Raw genomic sequence first — 22,693 nt, forward strand, 5'->3', positions numbered from 1 at the left:
GTTTGTGTCCTCTTTTATTTCACTGAGCAGTGGTTTGTAGTTCTCCTTGAAGAGGTCCTTTACATCCCTTGTAAATTGGATTCCTAGGCATTTTACTCTCTTTGAAGCTATTGTGAATGGGAGTTCATTCATAATTTGGCTCTCTGTTTGTCCCTAACAGCCAAATTGCTCTGGTTCCATGACAGAGAAAGTGGGAGGGGCCATCTGAGAGGGTATTTCTTCTATAAGAAAATATTGTTATCAGTCCCAAAGGAAATTATTTTAAATAAGACCAGTTATTTGTATGAATCTTACAAATTCAACTCATTACCTAGATTAGAAAGCCACCTTCTGCCTGCAGACCAGGAAGAATCTATGCATGTATCAGCCAGGCATATAACCTGGGTTGTAGTCATCTAGGCATTAATTATTTGGTATCTGAGAGATCAAAATTAGTGCCTGGTAGAGAGCTGTGAAGATAGAAGACAGGCAATAGATGATGCCTGCTGGTAAACAGACTCAATAGTGAACTGAAAAACTCTGGGGGCAGAGGGGGGGGTCACAGCTCGAAGTCTGTCTCACTGTTTTTCCTTTTTCTAGATCACTCCACATCCCCACCTTGCCACCGACATCCACTTTCTTCGTACAGTCAGAGCCTTCATTTCTTATTTTTGTTTTCTTGAAGTCTCTTCCTATGGCTGCCATCTGCCCTGAAACTATTAATGTGTGAAACCCTCCAATCACTTATTCTAGAGTGACAAATATGTCCAGTGGGGAAGAAACACTTGGGTAGCTGAAGATTTCTCCCCTCACAGCTTTACTTCCTTATAGAGAAGAATTTAGAATTTGAACATCCCAAGAGTCTACTGATTAGCAAAATTACAAGCACATTCCTAGATAAAGACTGTATAGTATGAGTACAAAGAACAGATCTAATGTTTTACCTAGATCAAAAAATATTATGCTACATATTAGGTCATTTATGTAATAAATGCTTTTCTGAACATTTTTCTAAAGCTAAAAGTGTACAATTAAATTATTTCCCCTTAGCAAGAAGCCATTTTTAAAGTTGTTTTGTATTGATTCCTGGTAAATGTACATTTGCAGTGTCTCCTCATCTTGAGCTTTCAAGTTTCCTCCCCTTGCTCAGCTTTTAGATCATGTAGTTAACCTGAAGGATGCTTGTCCACACTAAAAGAGATGGCATTTGGGAAGAACTGTTTTCTAATGGACACAAATATTCTATTAATCTATGAATATGTGGCACATTATATACTTTTAGACAGCATTCTTATGTATTAGCAGGCAAAGACATAGGCCACTTCACTTCTCAGGGTTGGATCATTTCTCTCCCACACAGTGATGTGATTCTGAGGTCACTCCCTCTTCCTAGTGTGTTTGAACTGAGTCAACAATTATGTTGGTTATGGTTATTAAACCGTATCAACAAGGATGGATGGTCACAGCATGGCTGGGATTACATTTACCTCAACTCTCCCCATTTTGTGAAGTCAGAAATTCCTCCTCTAGATATACATTGGATAGAAGGCTGATTCCCACCAGCTATCTAGAAATGAGCCTTGGCCTTATTTTCCTCTTAAAGGTGGGCTTATTACATGGGAACTAATGGTAAGCTTCCCTTGTATTAGAAAAATACCTGGAAAGCCATTACTCTTCAAAAGAAACTATCTTGTTACTTACAGTTACAGACAAGTAATGGGAAACCCAGTAAGAAAGTAAAATGGTAGTCTTGGAATATATTCAGTAGGCATTTCCATTGAGGGTTATGACAGACAATGATGAAGGCAAATCCGTGACCAACAGAATGCAAGATACAGTGAAGGAGGACATGGGGTTTTGAATGAGGGGTACCTGCCACCTAAAATGCATTCAGTAAATACTTACAGACTGAATAAATAAATAAATGGGCTGGGTGCAGTGGCTCATACCTGCAATCCTAGCACTTTGGGAGGCCGAGATGGGAGGATTGCTTGAGGCCAGGAGTTTGAGCCTGGTCAACATAGCACAACCCATCTCTATTTTCATAAGAAATATTTTTAAATAAATGAAAGATAGTTAAGGGTTTTTAAAAATTATTATACCTACATTATTAGAACAAGGACTTTACTGTCCTTGGAGGTGTGCATTTCCAGACCCCTTACTTAAGAGCTCCTGGAATGTGGTTCTGCTTGACAGAGTTCAGCGTTAGCACTTGGATACCAGAGGCAGCACCACAGTCAAGCTGCCAGGCCAGAGAATGTTTCCTTTCCAAACTCAGCTGCTCTCTTGCACTTATTCTGATTGAGTGGTGATAGAAAAGTGCAGTTGTTACTAAAACACCTTTTTGCCTGGATATTCTGCAATTCATGGTCATGCTTAGCTTCTTTTATCCAGTTAGCTACTTCAGCTTCTTTTTTCGCAGTAGCGAACAGATTTAGCCAGAGAAACATAGCAGCTCCTACAATGCCTAATGCCAAAGTTATCAGGTTCACTTTAATACAATTACAGATCAGATTTAAAGAGACAAAGGTACATTCTCAGAAACACTTTGTGAATGTTTGGCTTCCTGCATCCTCATAGCTAATGTTTAAACAGGCTTTGACTGGAAAATCAATTGTTCCTCTGTACAGGAGTTTAAGATCAGGTTTTCAAATGCCAAAATCTGCTGCTCTGAACTTTAAAAAGAAAAGAATAAAAGAAGGAGGTATAGTTGGCCACTTGTTCAATCCATGATTCACTGCAGACACTGTCAACAAAGCAATAACAAATTGAAATTAAATATTTGAAAAATCATCTTCCACTCTCCCATTATCCTGGGTGACCTTAACTCCCACAGCTTTAGCTCTCTTGCATATTGATGATTTACAAATGTGCAGTACTAGGAACATGTCTAAACCGTACTTCAAACCATATATTTCACAGTATATTGGACATTTCCACCTAGAAGTCCCATGGAACCACAAAGTCAGTATGTCCAAAACAGGGTTTATCTGCTCCTCTCCAAAGCTGGTCCTCCTTCTGGGAACCACTGCCCAGTCAATCAAGCTCAGTGCCTGGGACCATCCATATCTATGATTCTGTCCATCTCAATTCATGACTAAGACCGTATTTCTCTCTTTGAAACTCCTTTGATATCCATAGCTTTCTTTTTATTTTATGGCCTCTTCCACTGTTCTGGCAAAACTCTCTCAAACTATTCTGTCTAGGAGTGCTGCCTTATAGCCGTGGAGTTTGTATGCTGCACAAAGGCACACGGCTGAGTGGGATGAATGGAGGCAGAAACCAATCCACTCTTACCCCTTAAGCCTTTTACTCTGACAGAGCTGTGTCCCTTTAGAGGACGCCCGTTTCCAATCCAAGGAAAGTTACCTGAACTTGCGGGCTAGCTGAGGCCCTGTGCCTGTCTTTAATGCACCTTTCACTCTGTAGCCATGACCCTGTTTGAGACCCTTCAAAGACTCCCATGACCTTTAGGATAAAATTTAGCCCTCATCATTTTATAAAAGGGCCTTTGAGATCTGAACCCTGCCTTCCTGTTTACTTTGTCTCTCTCCATCTCCGCATGATCCCTGCCTCTCTCCTTACTGAGCCACTTGCAATCCCACCCCACTTGTATCCCACTCACACTCCGCCATCACCACCACTGCCACCATACGTGGGTCCCTGCATTTGCACAGGCCGTATCGCCTGCCTGGTAGATGTTTCATCACCTTCATTGCCTGGCTCCATTCAGCACATTCTTTAAGATCCAGTCATCCCACCGTGGCAGGCCTTCCTTAACTCCAGTCTCCAGTCTCAAAAAAAATGCTCCTAAGTTCTATGTGCAGAATTACTGCTTGCATCTGTCGTAGCTCTTACAGCCTGCACTGTTATTCTCTGTTCACTTGTCTGTCTCCTTTCCTAGAGGCTGAACTCCTTGAGGGTCTTTGTGTCCCACGTGACTAGCATGGGCCTGGTGCAGAGTAGGCATTCAATAGACACTTACTGAGTCAATGAAGACACTAATGTATGAGTGACTCTGTGCCTTCCAGGCACTCATAACGTTAAAGAAGATCAAGTTAGGCTATTTCTGAGGAGTCATAAGTGGGTATGTCAAAGACACTTACTGGCATAATATGTAGCATATTGTTTTGAACAAAAGCTAGAAAAAGTAATAAAATCACAGGAGAGACCATTTATTCAGACCATAGATCAGCCACTGTGTTAAATGTGTCTTATTCTTGATCTCTTTAATTATCTCACAACCCACAGCATACATACTTCTCTCCGTTTCTGATTTACAGATGGGGATCTGGAAAATATGATACATTTGGATTCCTACCCAGCTCAACCCAGGCTCAGTGCCAGGGTATCCCCAGGTGGATAGGCAGTTTTGGGCACTGCTGTGGGGGACCCACCATGCTCAGGGGGTCCTGGTTCAGCCCCCTTCGCAGAGTCTTAGGGTCCTCTATGGAAAAGGACAGCAGCAGTCATGAAGCCCAGTGGCTTTCAAACCTTATAGCTCAAGGGGTTTGTGGGGAGCCCGTGGGGGCTACCTCAGGGGGTGAGGAGGAGGTTAAGTGGGCAGGGCTCTGCTTCCTCCTCACTCTTTCTCCCTTTTAATCAGATCAACTTGACTGGTATTTATATGATACGCTGGGATTCTGTATAAAATTTTGTTTCCCTACTAAAAAGCTTTGAAAACTGCCTTTCTCGTCCACTTTACCTGAATTCCCTCACCACGATACTCCCTGTCCTCCCCTACCCCACACACTAATGCACTAAGCTTGGGAATGAACGCACACTTTAGGCTCTGAAGTTCTAGAGCTGCCATCGCTCACGTTTACCCTGGGCCAGAGTGAGCCGGGTCTCAGTGAGATTCCCAGACTAGACACTCAAGAAGGGCATCATTCAGGTCTTATCCTCCTGTTTCAGCAATTTTTATACTGTTCTCAGGAAGCAGAATTAAGACAATCAGTAATGCTGCAGTGGGCTAGCAAGTGAGCCAGCCACTCCAATGACAGAGCGTCCATATGAAAATGTGTTTCAAGCTGCCGGTAATGAACTTTACAACCTGTTTGTAAGAGGAGTTTGTGATGGTCTTTCAAAAGACATACCAATGAAGTTTGGATGGAAAATATCAGGACATCCACCCCCAAACCGGAAGCTGGTGCTGGTCCAAAGAAGGAACTTAAAAGATGTGTGATATCCCGACAGAAGAATTTGATGTTACTAAAATTCCTTCTCAATTTATATTGAAGGGAGGACTCTGTCACCTGCTTCTTTCAAGCATGAGAAGGGCTTAGCCCTGTTTTATGTTTTTTAGAGATGGGGTTCTCATTCTGCTGCTCAGACTGGAGTGCAGTGGTGCAATTACAGCTCACTGCAGCCTCAAACTCCTGTGCTCAGGAACTCCTCTCGCCTCAGCCTCTCAAGTAGCTAGGACTGCAAGTGTGTGCCTCCACTCTGGGCTAATTTTAAACAATTTTGTAGAAATGGGATCTTGATATGTGCTTAGGCTGGTCTCAAACTCTTGGTCTCAATGATTCTCCCTCCTCATCCTCTGGAGTAGATGGGATTACAGGCTCAAGTCACTGCTCCTGGCCTTAACTCCATTTTAATTAATTCCTCATAGACACAGGGGGGCAACTACAGTTTGTTTTTTAAACTACTTTTCATTATCTTAATTTTACAAAAGCAGTATAGTCTAAAATTGATTACATGGTCACATATTCTTACATTTTAATTTGTGCTTTATCTAAAATACTGAATCTGAAACCAGATATTTTCCATCTCTCTTTTCTTTCAAAAATATAATTTATTTTAAAATCTAAATCAAACAAACATTGGTCTTTGACTTATCAATTGGCCTTCATTATTACTAATGAAATAATATTGTCCAGCCTTGCATGCTGAGAGAAAATTAGAATATAAATGGGTTAAAAGTCAGTGCATGTCATTTTCTTGGTCCAGAATCTTTTATAGTGTATTAAAAATTTTTTTAATTTTTAATTTTTGTGGGTATATAGTAGGTGTATATATTTATAGGGCAGGGTCCAGAATCTTTAAAACCACTGGAATATTCTGAGATTGGGTTGCCTATCAAAATATATATGCATCACCAATGCAATAGGCCAAGACAATTGCTTGGAGAAGGCATTTTAACTTGTATTAGCTATGGTGGCAGTAGAATGGAAAGAAAAAAATGGGAAAGGGCTAGAGAATTAAGCACAACGTCTTTACAAGCTTGTTTCTGACCATTTTAATGAGGGAATGAAAATTTCACATCTCAATGTGAGATTAGCTCTGCTCTCTCTACTCCCTTTGCATGTGGTACTTTTTCAGCTTGAACGGAGATAAAGCACCTCCTTTTGAGAGATGAGAAGAAATCATTCTAAGTGAGGTATGCCTTGCTGCCTCTGCCTTGGGAAAACACCTAGGTCATTTTATTTCTATTTAGCAGGCATCCTGAAAGGATACATAGATTGCCTCAATAGACCGGAAGCATGGAAGAGCCGTGGAAGTGTGCACGGAAGAGCATGGAAGTGTTTGTTTCCATTTACAAACATTCTGACTTACAAAAATAACAGCTTTCTTCACGCTTGCCACTTGGAACATGGCTTCGTATAAAAGAGCGATTCTCTCAGGGGAAGAATTTAACCGTTAACATCTGTTGAGATAAAAGCCATTCAGAGCTAGAGGCCTGGGAGAGGTTTCGTTATATCTATGCAGAAAGAGTGCACAGTGACACTGTCCCACACCCATCCTCCCCACTACATTTCATTTCCTTCTGTCTTGCAGAGTAATTTGCTCAGGTTCCCAAAATGGTCATTAGGATTTAAAATGCAAGAGTAGATGATTGCAGCCTGCTTTGCTTGGTTGATTTGAATGCTAGTTCTAAACCCTTCAGGGTCATCAATAAGTTACAGGCAGAGAGAAAGCGTACACTCGTGCTGTTCAGAGAGGCAGTGTCCAACTCACTCCAGCCCAAAGTGTCAGTTCGGTGACATTTGCTGTCAGAGCCCCCATCCTTCCCACTTTGCCAGACCCTCAACATCCCCACTTCCTATTCCCCAAATGCCTTGCAACTGCACAGATGCCTTTGGAATAGGCCCGGAAGCTCATTACGTCTGCACCGAGGCTGCTGTGAATTGGGACTCCAGCTACACAGCCTCCAGGAGCTGTGCTGATTCAGAACACTGCAATTAAAGGTGAAGTGAGAGGCGGTATCAATTTTTGAAAGCACTTTTGTTCCACTTCTCCCACAATTCTCCATCTGCAATCTCTTCCCTAAAACTTCAGAGGTAGGAAAGAGGTGTGGTTAAGCAGGCAGGTTCCCCAGCCAGACTGCCCAGGGTTGAAATCTAAGTCTGTCACCATCACTTCCTTCCTGTGTGCCCTCAGGCTAGTGACTGACCCAACTCTCTGTGCCTTGGTGTTCCCTTCCATGAAACGGGTAGACAGAGTGTACCTGCCTCACGGGTTATCAGGGATTAAATGAGGAAATATACCTAAAGCACTTAGAATGATGCCTAGCACATTGTAAGTGCCCAGTAAGTGTTGGAGGTTCCTGTTTCTTGCCTAGGGAGAACACAGGTCAAGCATCAGCATGTCACAAAGGTGATGCAACACCTTTGTCAGGAGACCACTGTTTGGACACTCTCTTTATGTGCAATATACAGGAACTTTTAACCTATATACCATTCTATAAACCCACAAATCTGCCCTGCTGAAGATTTCTAAGGTACTTGTCTGTAAAGAGAAGACTCCCAACACAAGAAATGCTGTGTGGTAGTTGAACCTCTTTAGGCTGGTTTCCTATCATGCTCAGGAGAAAGCCGGCAGAAACACCGGGGCCCAGGAGAACAGCTGGCCAAACTTAAAAAAAAAAAAAAAAAAAAGCCCCAAATCACCTCAAAGTGAACAAGCACCCCTTTTGCATACCACCAAAGCTCAACTTTTTTTTTCCCCAAGTGGAATAAACTTAACAACATAAAGGAAAGCAACACTTCTTTCTGGTGTCCTTTTTAGGTCTGCTTAGCCTCAGAAACACCTTTGTACAGCCTGCAAGAACATTCTGAAAGTAGAATTGAATTCTGAGGAAGAGGCTGTGACTGACAGCATTACCTTTCCTGTAAGAAACCATTCAGGATTGTTCTAGAGCCAACAGACAAGAAATCTGGGGATTCTTCCTCCCACACCATCCCCACCGCTGTGTATTCCTTCTGGATACACAATAATCACATTAGAAGAATTAATATTTAGTAAGAATAATTTTGAGCGGAACATTATAAAAAGCATTATCCTATTCAATGCTCTTTGTGCTGCTTCCAAGAAAGAATGCAATGCTGGAAAGAAAAGACCTAAACAGCCCTCTGGTTAGCTTTCCTGGACTCAGAAAGGGTTTATGTGTCTAGCTATTTCAAGTGCTAGACAGCAGTGTGCTCTAACATCAGGGCTGAGCACAGCTCAAACTACAGAGACTGCATCTAAACAGCTTGTTAATTTACAGTTCTCAAAAGTGGTGAGGTAAGAACAAGTCTATGGCAGAGACCAGTAAGAATTCCAACCAGGACCTGGTGGGAAGTCCATTCACTTATTCATTCATTCATTTGTGACATACATGCTGAGTGCCTGTTATGTGCCAAGCACTCTTTTAGGCCTAGGGATACAGCAATGAACAAAGCCATTCTTGATCCTTATGGAACTGTTCACATCCTTGGGGTGTTCACCAGAGTAAACTAAAAAATTATAATGTGACACAAGATACAATAAGACACAAATAAAACTGTAAGGGGAGAGTGGCGAGGATCCTTTTTTAGATGGGGCAAACCTCTGAGGTGGTGATGTTCGAGCAGCTCCTGTTGGGGATGACACAAAGGAGAATACCATGCGGCTATGTAGCAGAAGCACTCGGCAGAGGCCACAGCAAGTGCAAAGGCCCTGAGGCAGGATGGCAGTTGGCCACTGAGTAGGAGTAGAATCAGCCAAGTTGTGACTGGCAGGAAGGGAAATCAGAGAGGCTGCCAGAGTCATGTGATGCAGAGCTTTACAGGTCAGCAGCAATCGTTCCAGACACTGAGCCCCTAGTAGACTTAGGCTCTTAACACATTTTATTTTTCATAAAACCCCCTGTAAGTGGGTCATACAACTTCTTTTTAACAGTACCTGAAGCCACTCCCACTGAATGATAGAGATCTCCTGGGGTTCCAGAGCATCTGAGTTCATCAAGGGTGATGGTCTCTCCCAGCTGGCTGTTAACCAGCACTCTCTTTTTCTCTCCCTCTCCATCACCTGGGACATATTCCTAGAGCAGAGAAATCTATTTTTAAGTGCAATGAGATATTTATTGACTGGCTTCATTGTCTAAAAATACTGGCCTCAGCCCTTCCTTATGTCTGGGCAAATTCTGACACCAAACGGTTGTTTTCTGCAGCTAGGCCTTAACATACATCCTACAATGACTTTCTTACAAAAAGTGATAAAAACAACTTAAAGCACAGCTGTACTAACAGAAAAAAAAAAAAAGAATAATAATTTAGCAATAGATCAATAGCCCATCATCTCTGGATTTCATTTTATAGAAGAGGGCTGTCTTTCTTTCCTCAGTCTATGACATGGAGTTAATTTGTGTGAAAACATGCAGGTATTAGACTAGTTACTAGAGAGCTCTGGGATTGTTTCCCAAATGAAATAACATCATAAATAATTCTAAAAATACAATAAAAATAGATTAGCAGACTGAAAAATGCAGTGAAAACTCTTAGGGTCCATATTAAAAGGGAAAACATAATATAAATTGAACTTAATTCCCTACATTTTTATTCTCTGTAGTCAAAAGTGATATGAAGATGCCCTCATTTTAGCTATAGATGGTCCTATAAATAGGACATGGTAAAATAGGTTTAAGATGAGAGTGATTCAATCTATCCAAAAGAACCAAGGGGTTTGCTTTTGGAGGGCATGCCCGGACTTCCTACTGAGCCTTGTCCTGCATAGAAGGAATAGAAATTCATTTTCTAAATCTGGTGTTGGCTACCACCACAGATTCCCATTAGAAAGTTACTGCTTGGTTAATCCAATTATAATTTATTTTATTGCCAACGATTATAATCTAGAGCTAATCTGATTAGTGCTAATATCCTAAGATCAGTAGGACAGTTTTCTGTTCCTTACTAGTTGTATTTGTTTTGTTTTTATTTTTGTTTAAGGTGGAGTCTCGCTCTATCACCCAGGCTAGAGTGCAGTGGCACGATCTCGGCTCACTGCAACCTCTGCCTCCTGGGTTCAAGCAATTCTCCTGCCTCAGCCTCCCGAACAGCTGAGACTACAGTCGCCTGCCACCATGCCCGGCTAATTTTTTGTATTTTTAGTAGAGATGGGGTTTCAATGTGTTAGCCAGGATGATCTCAATCTCCTGACCTTGTGATCCACCCGCCTCGGCCTCCCAAAGTGCTAGAATTACAGGCGTGAGCCACCACGCCTGGCCAATTGCATTAGTTTTTAGGGCCGTCATAACAAAGTACCACAGACTTAGTGGCGTAAACAACAGAAGTGTATTGGCTCACAGTTCTGGAGGCTAGCAGTCAGAGGTGCGTTCTGAGGGCTATGAGGGAGAATTTGTTCCGTGCCTCTGTCCTGGCTTCTGATGATTTGCTGGTAATCTTTGGCATTCCTTGGCTTGTAGATGCACCACTCAGATCTATGCCTTCATGTTCACATGGCGTTTTCTCCGTGTACATGTCTGTTTATGTCCAAATTTTCCCTTTATATAAGAACACATCCATATAGGGTTTGGGCCCACCCTAGTGACCTCATCTTAACTTGATCATCATCTGCAAAGACCCTATTCCCATACGAGGTCACATTCACAGGCACTGGGGAGTAGGACTTCACCTTCTTCTAGGGAGACACAATTCAACCCATTAGTGTGATGTCAAAGGAGCTTAGTTAAAATCTCTTCCTTTGGGCCCCGCACAGTGGCTCATGCCTGTAATCCCAGCCCTTTGGGAGGCCTAGATGGGTGGATCACCTGAGGTCAGGAGTTTAAGACCTGACCAGCATGCTGAAACCCCGTTTCTACTAAAAATACAAAATTAGCTGGGCATGGTGGTGCGTGCCTATAATCCCAGCTACTTGAGAGGCTGAGGCAAGAGAATCGCTTGAACCTGGGAGGTGAAGGTTGCAGTGAGGCAAGATTGTGCCACTGCACTCCAGCCTGGGCAACAAGAGGGAAACTCCATCTCAAAACAAAAGCAAAAACAAACCTCTGTCTTTTTAGGAGCCTGTTGGATACCCTTCAGGATTATGCTTAAGGACAAGAGGATCCTTGTAGTAAACAAATCATCTCTTTATGTAGGCATTACATTTTCAGCCTGACCCCTCCTTCGTGCATACATGTGTGCATGTGTGCATCTGTGTGTGTGTTTGCTTGATTTCTAGCCAGCACATCCTTTTTTTTTTCTCTCTTTTTTGAGATGGAGTCTTGCTTTGTCGCCCAGGCTGCAGTGCAGTGGCATAATCTCAACTCACTGCAACATCCGCCTCCCATGTTCAAGCAATTCTTGCACCTCAGCCTCCCAAGTAGCTGGGATTACAGGCTTCCACCACCACACCTGGCTAATTTTTGTATTTTTAGTAGAGACAGGGTTTCACCATGTTGGCCAGGCTGGTCTTGAAGTCCTGGCCTCAAGTGATCTGCCTGCCTTGGCCTCCCAAAGTGCTGGGATTATAGGTGTGACCCATTGCGCCCAGCCCAGCACATCCCATTTAACTAGTCTTTTTCTAACAGGGCAAACCTGGAAATTAGCTATGCCAAAGGACTTCAGAAACTGGCAAGCAAGCTGAGCAAAGCATTACAGAACACGAGAAAAAGGTAAGTATTGTGGCAGAGGTAAGGCAAAATCATCCCTTTTTTTCATTTGTTTTGTTTTCTTTCAAGATAGGGTCTTGCTCTGTTACCTGGGTTAGAATACAGTGGCACAATCACAGCTTACTGCACCCTTAATCCCCCAGGCTCAAGCAATCCTCCCACCCAGCCTCCCATATAGAGTAGCTGGGAGCATGCCCTGCTAAATTTGTTTTTTGTTGAGACAAGGGCTTACTATGTTGCCCAAGTTGGTCTTGAACTCCTGGGCCCAAGTAATCCTCCTGCTTTGGCCTTCCAAAGTGCTGGGATTACATGTGTGAGCCACCACACCCAGCAAAAGCATTCTTAAATATAGTAAAAAGTGACACATGTTCCACTCCAGCTTCCTCTTCTAAACATGGCAAGTACATCACATCAAGCATGGCTTCCAGTTCTTGGGCACTTAACTGTGTGCATGCACTGTGTTAATGCTTTACTGATACCCCCATTTAATCCTCATAAGAACCCTTGAGAGGTCTTGTTATCCCTGTTTACAGATAAGGACTTGAGACTTGGAAAGTTCAAGATACTTTCCCCAGTCACCCAGATCATGAGTTGCATAGCTGGATTCTTCCTCAGTGTTTATGACTCCTAAGTCCACATTCATAATAGGCCTTGGTAATGACATTTAACTTGGGAAGTGGTGTTGTAAAGTCAGATTGTCTTGGAGTCAGAAAGTATGAATCCTATGTTTTCTCTACTCTATGACCTTTGACAAGTAACCTGGCCTCTGTGTGCCTTTATTTCTTCCTCTGTTGGAGAGAGTAATAATATTTGCTCTATTGTGTGTGCGTAGGCATATTAAATAAGATCATGTGTGTGACGAGCTTAGCACATTATGTGCTGAAAGGTGTTGGTTCACATTCTTTTCAATATATTGCAGCACTAAGAATGTAGTTTCCTTTATTGGGAGAGAGAAGAAAGATAGTGGTATACCAAAAATAGTTCATTCGTGGTAATTTGCTACAAAGATTCTTGACTAATGCATGCGGACGTGCCCTTGAACTGGCAGTGACATTGTGGAGGTCTCTCTCTTTTTTTTTTTTTTTTTTGAGACGGAGTCTCGCTCTATCTCCCGGGCTGGAGTACAGTGGCCGGATCTCAGCTCACTGCAAGCTCCGCCGTCCGGCTTTACGCCATTCTCCTGCCTCAGCCTCCCGAGTAGCTGGGACTACAGGTGCCCACCACCTCGCCCGGCTAGTTTTTTGTATTTTTTTTAGTAGAGACAGGGTTTCACCGTGTTAGCCAGGATGGTCTCGATCTCCTGACCTCATGGTCCGCGGCCTCGGCCTCCCAAAGTGCTGGGATTACAGGCTTAAGCCACCGCGCCCGGCCAGAGGTCTCTTCTGATGATGAAAGAGATAAAGAGGGGAAAGGAAAAAAAGAAGCCTTCTGGAGCTCATATTTCCACTCTTCTTTAGGCATCAGCCATAATAACAAATGGTGACTTTGAAAGTGCTCTTTTAGCTTTATTTTTACTTTTAGGACAGTCTTTTAGTAGACTACAGTAAACCAGTATAGCACAGTGGTTGAGTATAGATAGACTGCCCAGGTTTAAATTCTAACTCTACCACTTACCAGGTGAGTGACCTAGGACAATTTATCTTATCTCTCAAGATCTCTTTAAAATAAAATGAAAGCCTATCTCTTATGGTTGCTGTGAGAATTAAATGCGGTAATAGAAGAAGTGTGCTTAGCGGAGTACCTGGCAGGGAAGGAAAGCTCTGTGAATGTCCATTATGTTTTTGATTCGAATTGCCTCCTGAGGAATGAGAGGTATAGGGGTGTAGGGGTGTGTGTATTGTGCTGCGGCTGTGGCATCCAGCAGAATACTACCAAAGAGTTGGCAGGTCCAGAATGTTAGGCGAACTGGGAATAGTACAGTATTTAACAGTAAACATTAGTGAAGTTTTATCCATACTCAAATCTGTGTTAGGTACTACAGATATCTTATTACTTCATTACTTCTAATTCTCTTTCTTTCTTTCCTTTCTTTTCCCTCCCTTCCTCCCTCCCTCCCTCCTTTCCTTCCTTCCTTCCTTCTTTCTTTTTCAATTTTTACCCCATCTTTTCCCAGGTGTTGACCAAGTTACTTCTACTTTAAAAGATCAGTTAAGTGAGGGCCAGAGATTCTTCCAAGGTCATGCAGAAAACAAAGGGGGAGCATCTCCATTCAGACACAGGCCCTTCTGAGGCCACATGCTTGGTCCTGTCCTGTCCTGATGCAAATGTCAGATACTCTACCCTAAAATGTGCCTGACTTCATTTTTTAAAAATCAGCTATATTGAGTTTTAATTTACATGCAATAATAAGCACCCATTTTAAGCATATGATCTGATCAGTTTTGACATATGTAAATACCCTGTGTAGCCACCACTAAAATCAAAAAGTGGACATTTTCATCACACCAAAAGATTTATCATGCCTGTTTGCGCTCCTTCCCACCCAATCCCAAGCAACCACTGATCTGCTTCCTGTCAATATAGATTCATTTAGTGTTTTCTGGAATCTCCTATAATTGTAAGTACATAGCAGGTATGCTTTTGTGCCTAAGCTCGTATCTGGCTTTGGATGTGTAGAAAATCTGTCATCTTTTGGTCTAGTTCTCTTATTCTTAGACTGCAGGATGCAAACTAAGGCATTTTGAGGCAAAACCTCTGCACCATTCTGATTAAGGCAAGGATGCAGATCCACCCCCTTCCTCTTCATCAGAATCTACACAGGCCTCTCTCTGTACTTGGGGTTTCTTGATGTGACTGGACTTACTATCCTGACTGTTGAAGGCAGACCAGATGGGGCCACTGTGGGAGAAAAATGACATCACACTTCCTAATCCTCCCGCTATGCCATGAGGGATTGGGTAGCATTATCCTTTGTGTTAAAGTGAGATACTGCTCATAGGACCATAAACTATCTGAGCTGTTGTCCTCAAACCCAGCAGGGAACAGGAGCTGGACTCCAACCCCAAGGGCAGCAGCAGGACGTGAGCAGGGCTCTCAAGTTATCACTTAACTTTTCTGAGTCTCAGTTTTTTCATACCTATGTGTATCCTATGACCAACCTGTTCTCACCCTTGGCTATTTATTTCCCCTATTTTATTTTATTTTTATTTCTTTTTTTTTTCTTTTTGGTGGGGAGAGGGGCTCAGGGGATAGGGTCTTGCTCTGTTGCCCAGGCTGGAGTATAGTGGCATGATCATAGCTCACTGTAGCTTCCTGGGCTCAAGCAATCCTCCTACCTTGGTCCTTCCTTCCTTCCTTCCTAGTCCCTAGTAGCTAGGACTATGGGTGTGCATCACCACACCTGGCTAATTTTCATAATTTTTTTGTAGAGAAAAGGTCTCGCTGTGTGTGTTGTGCAGGCTAGTTTCGAACCTGTGGCCTCAAGTGATCCTCCCACCTCAGCCTCCTAAAAAGTGCTGGGATTTACAGGCACTTTAGGAGGCTGAGGCAGTGCCACCACACCTGGCCATTTCCACTATTTTATACAGATATGAAATAGGAAATGAAAATCTAAATGAAAAATGACTGGAAAAAAACGCAGTGTATATAATGAGTATAGTGCAAATAAATGTACTGGCAGAATTTAATCTCACAGAGAAATTGAAATAAGGTTAGGGAAGTGAATGCAATTGTTGAATGTGGTGAATCAGATGTGATGCTGTATTTCAAGCCAGCACATCCTATTTCCTAGGAAAATGACACTCACCTTTGTTCCCCACTGTTTTTGCCTTTAGCTGTATCAGCAGTGCCTGGGCCTGGGCCTCAGAGGGAATGAAATCCACGGCGGACCTGCATCAGTGAGTTCTCCCACCCTGGCCTTCCTCCAACTCTAAAGGAAGCCATAAATATTTAAAGTGGGTGTGCTACAAATATTCCACTTCCAACTTGCACTGAATTGATGTGCCAGAACACACTACTTTGTTTCCCCAGAAAATAATTTGGAAAGTAGATATAAACCCTGATATTATGCTTCTGTGTCTTTTATGTTTTATTTCCAGAAAACTTGGCAAAGCAATTGAATTGGAAGCAATAAAACCGACTTATCAAGTCCTAAATGTACAAGAGAAGAAGAGAAAATCAGTGAGAAAACCTTTCTTTACTTTTCCTATTTAAAGCAAGATTCCTGTGTTTAGCCCAAAAAGGAAAAGGTGATCTGAACGTGGTACCAGGTTTCAGGGATTTATCCTAAAAATAAAATAAATACTTGAATTTATTTTAAAATAAATGAATAATAAAAAACACAAATCCAAGATTTATGTACAAGGATGTTTGTTAGAGCATTGCTAATAGTGAAAAACTGGAAACTACTGAATCATTCAAAATAAATTGTGATAAATTCAAGCAATAGAATAATTTGCAACCATTCAAAATCTTATCGTAGAAGAATTTAATCACATGGGGATTTTTTTCACAGTATACTGTTAAATAAAGCAGAACCAAAAAGTCTAATTTATACAATCTCAACATAAAATGAATATGTATATATTATATATGTATAGAGAAAACTGGCAGAAGCTTCTCAAAATGTTAATGAGTGATCTTTAGATGGTGAAATTGGAGGTTTTTATTTCATTGTTATACTTTTTTTGCATTTTTAAAACAATTTTATCATTCTATTTGTAAATAAGAGAATGATAAGCACAATTTTTACAAAGATGTTTTCTAGCTTATTAGCTTGGTGTTGTGTAAAGGTAATAATGGGTACAATCCTCAAATATCCTAAAAATTACAGAAAAATAATTCAGCAATCCTTTCAGGGGCACCTGGTCCTCTGATAGCAGATCCTCTACTCTTTCTCTGTGCCTTTCCTTCTAGAACAGTTTTTCTTTCTTTCTTTCCCTCCCTCCGTCCCTTTCTTCCTCTCTCCCTCTCTCCCTCCCTTCCTTCCTTCCTTCCTTCTCTTTCTTTTTGTTCTCTCTCTCCCTTTCTTTCTTTTCCTTTCTTTTTTTGACGGAGTTTTGCTCTTGTTGCCCAGGCTCGAGTGCAATGGCATCATCTCGGCTCACTGCAACCTCCACCTCCCGGGTTCAAGCGATTTGCCTGCCTCAACCTCCCGAGTAGCTGACATTACAGGCGCCTGCCACCATACCTGGCTAATTTTTGTATTTTTAGTAGAGACCAGGTATCACCATGTTGGTCAGGCTTGTCTACAACTCCAGACCTCAGGTGATCTGCCCATCTCGACCTCCCAAAGTGCTGGCATTACAGGTGTCAGCCACTGCCCTTGGCCTAGAATAGTTACATTTGTGTTCCTTTTTCTTTTTCTTTGTGTATTATTCAGTAGTTAAGCACTTTATACTCTACTTCTAGGCAACATAATTGGGTGTTTAATAAGCACTGCTTGGCTCTCATAGGGTTGGGGTTATGGTCACTGTTTGTTTCAGGACCAGGTGCAGGTAAGATGTTTGTAAGCTGTGGTAGGTGGTCCCTGTGAAGGGAAGGGGTGGTGGTTAAGGGGGAGTTTCAAGGGAATACAGTCAGATAAAGCACATCCTCAGGGGCAAGTCAGAAGGATGAGGAGAGGTATGAAAGTTCTGATGGAAGAGAAATGATTTTTAAAAATTTTATTCAAACTCATTAAGCTGAGTCAGGAAGTGGAATTGATGTTTGTATGTACATAGGTATATTTTACCAGAAAGGATGCTCTATTCAGTTTCGGGTGATAGACAGAACTTGATGGGAATTACTAGCAAGCAATATAACCTGCCTTAGCATGCCAACTTAATAAAAACCAATTCATTTTTGGTCTATATTTCATTGATTACAAAGTATTTTTCACACTGCATAATATAAGTCATTAGCATTTCTTTAATATTTACCATAAATGAGGCACAGTCCTGTGATAATTGATCACAGTGCTTTAGTTAATGGATGTCATGAGCACCCCCAAACTACTGGTCCTGTTTTTCTTCTTTTCTGCATTGCCCCTCTCCACTGCACTCCACCATCCCACTCTACTCTCACAAAAGATTAGATTTTATTTTCTAAAGTGAACTTGTTCCACATTCCAGCCACATACATGAAATCAAAAGTGGCATAGTACATAAAATATTTTCATTGTGTCTGTTACAATGAACCATATACTCTAAATTTAACCAACTGGAAAAAAATAAAAGTGTAGCATTCGCTAGATCTCAGAGTGGTTGAATAATGGCTGATTGCTGGGTCTGTGTTCCAGGGAAAAATGTTCTGCTGTAACTTCCATCAGATCTCCCTGGGAAGTTGTCTAGATCATTTTCATCATTATTATTACTGTCTCTTTGGCTATTTAAAAGCAAGGGAAAAAGTTAATTATGATTAAGAGTTCAATATCTTTGAAATTACAGCAATATTCACTTCAGGGGCAATGGAGACACATAGTAAAATTGGCACTGTTAGGACTGTTACCAGTTTTCATGATGTTGAGGTTTTTGCTGCATGGATTGACATGGAAGATGATGTGATGGGACTAGCAACAATATCAGCTCATGCAAGGGCCTCTTGCACATGACTGCACATGTTTGCATGCTTTTTACATTCTTATAGATTAGAAATAATTATTTTACTAAGTCCTGTTACTTGACACAGGGATAAGATAATTTGTCTAATATGTCCATTGTAGGATCTTGAAATTCCCATGAATTGTAATAGTGATTGATAAGCTAGTACTGTGACTGTCTTAGTTCAGGCTGCTCTAACAAAATACCATAAACTGGATAGTTTATAAACAATAGGAATTTGTTTCTTACAGTTCTGGAGGCTGGGAAGTCCCAGATCAAGGCACCCGCACATTAGCTGTCTGATGAGGGCCCACTTCCTGGTTCATCAGTGGCTATTTACTCACTGTAACCTCAGATGGCAGAAGTGGCTAGGCAGCTCTCAGAGTCTCTTTTATAAGGGCACCAATCTTATTCATGGGGGCTCCACCTTCATGACCTAATCATCTCTCAAAGACTCCACCTCCAAATACCATCACTTTGAGGGAATAGGTTTCAATCTATAAATTTTAGGGGTACAAATATTTAGTCAATTGCAGTGACTAAGAAGAAAGCAAAGCTTTGTTTCCTTTTTCCTTCTTCAATAGCTTGACAATGAAGTTGAAAAGACAGCAAATCTTGTCATTAGCAACTGGAATCAGCAAATTAAGGCAAGTATCCACAGATATCATTTGTGTAAACTCAGTTTTTAGAATTGAAGTGTTTTGCTTTCATACAAATGTGGTGACATGTTCTAGCATTAGTACTTCTAAGTGCTAACTGAAGAGAAAAATGTTTCCTTACCTGAGTTGTTACATAGATATATTTTTCACCAAACCAATGGAAGTGCATGGCTCTAAATATGATTATTTAGCACTTATTATGTGCTTAGTGCTATAGATTTATGTATTTAATCATCACAACCACCCAATGTCATATGTCATTGTGCATTGCCCCATTTTACAGATTGGGCAATGGAGATAGAGAGAGTTGAAGTAATTTTCCCAAGGTTACAGAGCTGGTTAATAGTTGAACCAATGGTTGTCACAAGTTGGGTTCCAGGGTCACTGCTCTTAATCATTACATTATGCTGACTGCCATTCTGTATAATTTGTAACTTACAGCAAATGATAAATACCACCTGGGCTTTGTTTTCTTCATTTGTAGAAAGGTGTTAGTGATATGTACATCACTAGTGAGAGTGGCCCAGTGAGGGGTGGGTAGTGATATGTAAAAGGGGATGCATATATCAATTGCATGAGTATGTGGGGTCCACTTTTTGTGCACAGCACTATTCTAAGACATAATTTTTTTTCAAGTAATTTAAAATTTAGTTGGCTAGATGACATATGTGCAGGAAATAGGGAGTACATTCTAAGGAAAGGAATTACGATCTGATGTGGGAAGCTAGAGCATATCAGTATGAGTTCTGAAGCAGAGAAAGTAACAGATGGGATCCATATGCACAGAAGATTATTCTAGAACAATGTAGTATAGGAGGAATTCATTTCAGGTAGAAAGGACTAGCAGTAAATCTGCTAACAAGACTCAATGAACCCCTCTGAGAAGACTTGTTCTCTAAGTGTTGAAATCCTTTTTCGTCTCCAAAGCGTTAGTGCCCACAGAGAACCTTTACAAGTAAACAGCCACTGATGCCAAATAACTAGATAGATGCCCTCAGAAACAGGCAAATTTGGTGTTACTTCCAAAGCTTCTGCCAAAACTGAGGACTGACTCCATAAGACCAAGGACATTAATAAAAGGTGTTTGATATAAGTGAATTTCTATGTCCATAGTAGTTACAATGGTAAAAGGATGCTCATGAGAATCACTTTTATAATAAGTCCCAGCAACAGTGTCCAGTCATTTGTTTTCAGTTTTGCCATGGATTTTATGAGTTTCTTTAAAAGGAATTGTTTTTTATGTTTTTAAAGAAATAGAGACAGGGTCTTGCTATGTTGCCCAGGCAGATCCCAAACTCCTGGGCACAAAGGATCTGCCCACCTTGGCTTCCCAAAGTGTAGGGATTACAGGCATGAGCCACTACACCTGGCCTTTAAAAGGATTTGTTTTTAAAAATCCATTTTCTTTAAATATTCAGCTTCCACAGGAATTCAGTACAATGAATCAAAAGCCAGAAATAATGCTGAGAGGCTGCAATTGCTCCCAAGAAAAAACATCTTTTATCATTTCCCAGTTTCTATCAAGTCATTTTTCTAAATAAAAGATTTCATTTTTTTTATGAAGAGTGACAGAGAAATTAGAGAACATAAAATTCTTGGGCTATAATAAATTTCTCCCTTGAAGTTACAATTCAAGGGATTCAGCATGTCAGTAATGAAGTACAGTCTATTTAGGAGACTCTAATGAAAAGCCTTAAAGGACCAAATATTCGTGCCTCACAATCTTATTTCCCAGCAGGCATATGGCTGACAGGAGGTGGAGAAAGAGGGCCATGAGCTTATTTCTTTAATTTTCCTTTGCAGAGGTTTCTCACATTTAGAGGGAGGCAGAAGGCATTGCCTCTGATTCCCAAGCTAAAAAGCCAAGGAAGAGAGACCTCCCCTTTACTATCTGGTTTGACAGTCCTTGCAACCTCGAGGCAAAAAGCCAAAATCTTTCAATCAGCCTACTTCCTGAACAGGCTAAATCCAACTTAAACCAAATTCTGTTTGCATAATTTATCTCTGGAGCATCATCTTCAGCTAAATTCAACTAGGTAGACTAGGAAATTATCCCCTAAATCCTAACCTGCTCCAAGGGGTCAGCATGAACAGGGTAGGGAGACTCTGAGTGCTCCTTCCTTCCCCACTTCTTTCTACTTCTCCAACTCCAGCAAGTGCAGGGCGTTTCACAAGATGCCAGGCAAATGCCCAGCTCTCAGGCTTGGCCATCAGGAAGCAAATTGCAACCCTTGCCACACGTTTTAAGATAACATCTTAAAACAATCTCAATTGTAGCCTAGATTGATGTAAAGAATGATGCAGGCAGTCTTCAGTGTTTGTTGTGATTTCTTCTGTGGTAAAGCGATTATGCTCACTAGAACATTATTTTGGAAGTTTGCAGGCCTTTGATGATTTAGCAAAATTCAAAACCCTCTTGAGGGTACCCAATATAATGAAAAAATACGCAGGAGTTCTCAGGACAAAGTGTTAGCTGCTCTGATGTTTTAGGTACATTTTGAAGTGAGGATGGGAATGAAGAACTAAAAGTATGCATTTTTGTTGCAGCCTTTGGAGGATTCTAGGATATATAATTGTTAAAGCTAGCACATGAATGTGCTTTGTTCCAAAAGAGAAGAGTTTTCTCTTGGCATCAGCCTCTGCTCCTCTTTTTGTTGTTTGTATGTTTCTCACTGTAGGCCAAGAAGAAATTAATGGTTAGTACCAAGAAACATGAAGCACTTTTCCAGCTTGTAGAAAGCTCCAAGCAATCTACGACTGAGAAGGAGAGGCGGAAGGTAAGCTGTCATGGCTGGCTGAGTGCATGTGCCATAGAGATGGATGGGCTTGCTGCCCTTAGCTACAAACACAAGAGAATGGGTTGATTCCTCCTTCTCTGTGGGATCCCTGCAGAGATGTAGCTTGACAGAGCATAAAAGGGGATTCCAAATCATTCCTTGTGCGCACGCGCGCGCACACACACACAACACACACACACATTTTAAACTTTATTTTAATTTTTTTAAATAGAAGGGATCTCACTGTGCTGCCCAGGCTGGCATCAAAGTCCTAGGCTCAAGGGATCCTCCCACCTCAGCCTCTCAAGTAGCTGGGACTACAGAAGCATGCTACTTTGCCTGGACCACATGTATTCTTTAAAAATATTATTGACAGATGACAAATGAGACCAATGATGCCCAGATTTTTTGAAAGGAAACTCTATTAATATTATCTTTAAAAAACCTCTCAGCTAATACCCCAAATAAGTTAAAAAAATACTTTATATATGTTGTTTGTTACATATAGTACTATATGTATTATGTTAATATGTTATGAACATTATGAAGCATAAAAGTAGAAATGTTTCCAGGATGAGATAAAGATGAAATAATATTTGAAATGATTAGCAACCATGATGTCTTTAGATAATCATTAAGTAATGTTTTCAGGAAAAATATATACTTGGAGCAAGGTTCAGCCTTAACCATGGTAAGTTTAAATGCATATTTCTAATAGTCTTCTTGATAATTTTTTTTTTCTTGAGACAGAGTCTCACTCTGTGGCCCAGGCTGGAGGGCAGTGGTGCAGTCTTGGATCACTGCGTCCTCCGACTCCAGGCTTCAAGAGATTGTCCCACCCCAACCTCTGGAGTAGCTGGGACTATAGGTGCGCACCACCAGGCTCAGCTAATTTTTTTTTCTTTTTTT

The 22,693-nt window shown here is 41.3% G+C and overlaps 1 protein-coding gene across 3 annotated transcripts in view; it reads left to right on the plus strand.

Annotated features, from left to right (window-relative positions):
• The window catches only part of NOSTRIN (nitric oxide synthase trafficking), a 63,010-nt gene that overhangs the window by 12,953 nt on the left and 27,364 nt on the right, over positions 1–22,693 (plus strand). For 2 of the 3 annotated variants that reach the window (XM_011960592.1, XM_011960594.1), the window contains 5 exons: positions 11,750–11,833; positions 15,604–15,666; positions 15,868–15,949; positions 18,933–18,995; positions 21,686–21,784. In XM_011960592.1, coding sequence (XP_011815982.1) covers positions 11,750–11,833; positions 15,604–15,666; positions 15,868–15,949; positions 18,933–18,995; positions 21,686–21,784 — 391 coding nt within the window. The remainder of the gene's footprint in view (positions 1–11,749; positions 11,834–15,603; positions 15,667–15,867; positions 15,950–18,932; positions 18,996–21,685; positions 21,785–22,693) is intronic. The other variant, XM_011960593.1, reaches the window with a different exon arrangement.

The sequence above is a fragment of the Colobus angolensis genome, unplaced genomic scaffold, assembly GCF_000951035.1.
Source record: "Colobus angolensis palliatus isolate OR3802 unplaced genomic scaffold, Cang.pa_1.0 Scaffold517, whole genome shotgun sequence".
Taxonomy (NCBI): domain Eukaryota; kingdom Metazoa; phylum Chordata; class Mammalia; order Primates; family Cercopithecidae; genus Colobus; species Colobus angolensis.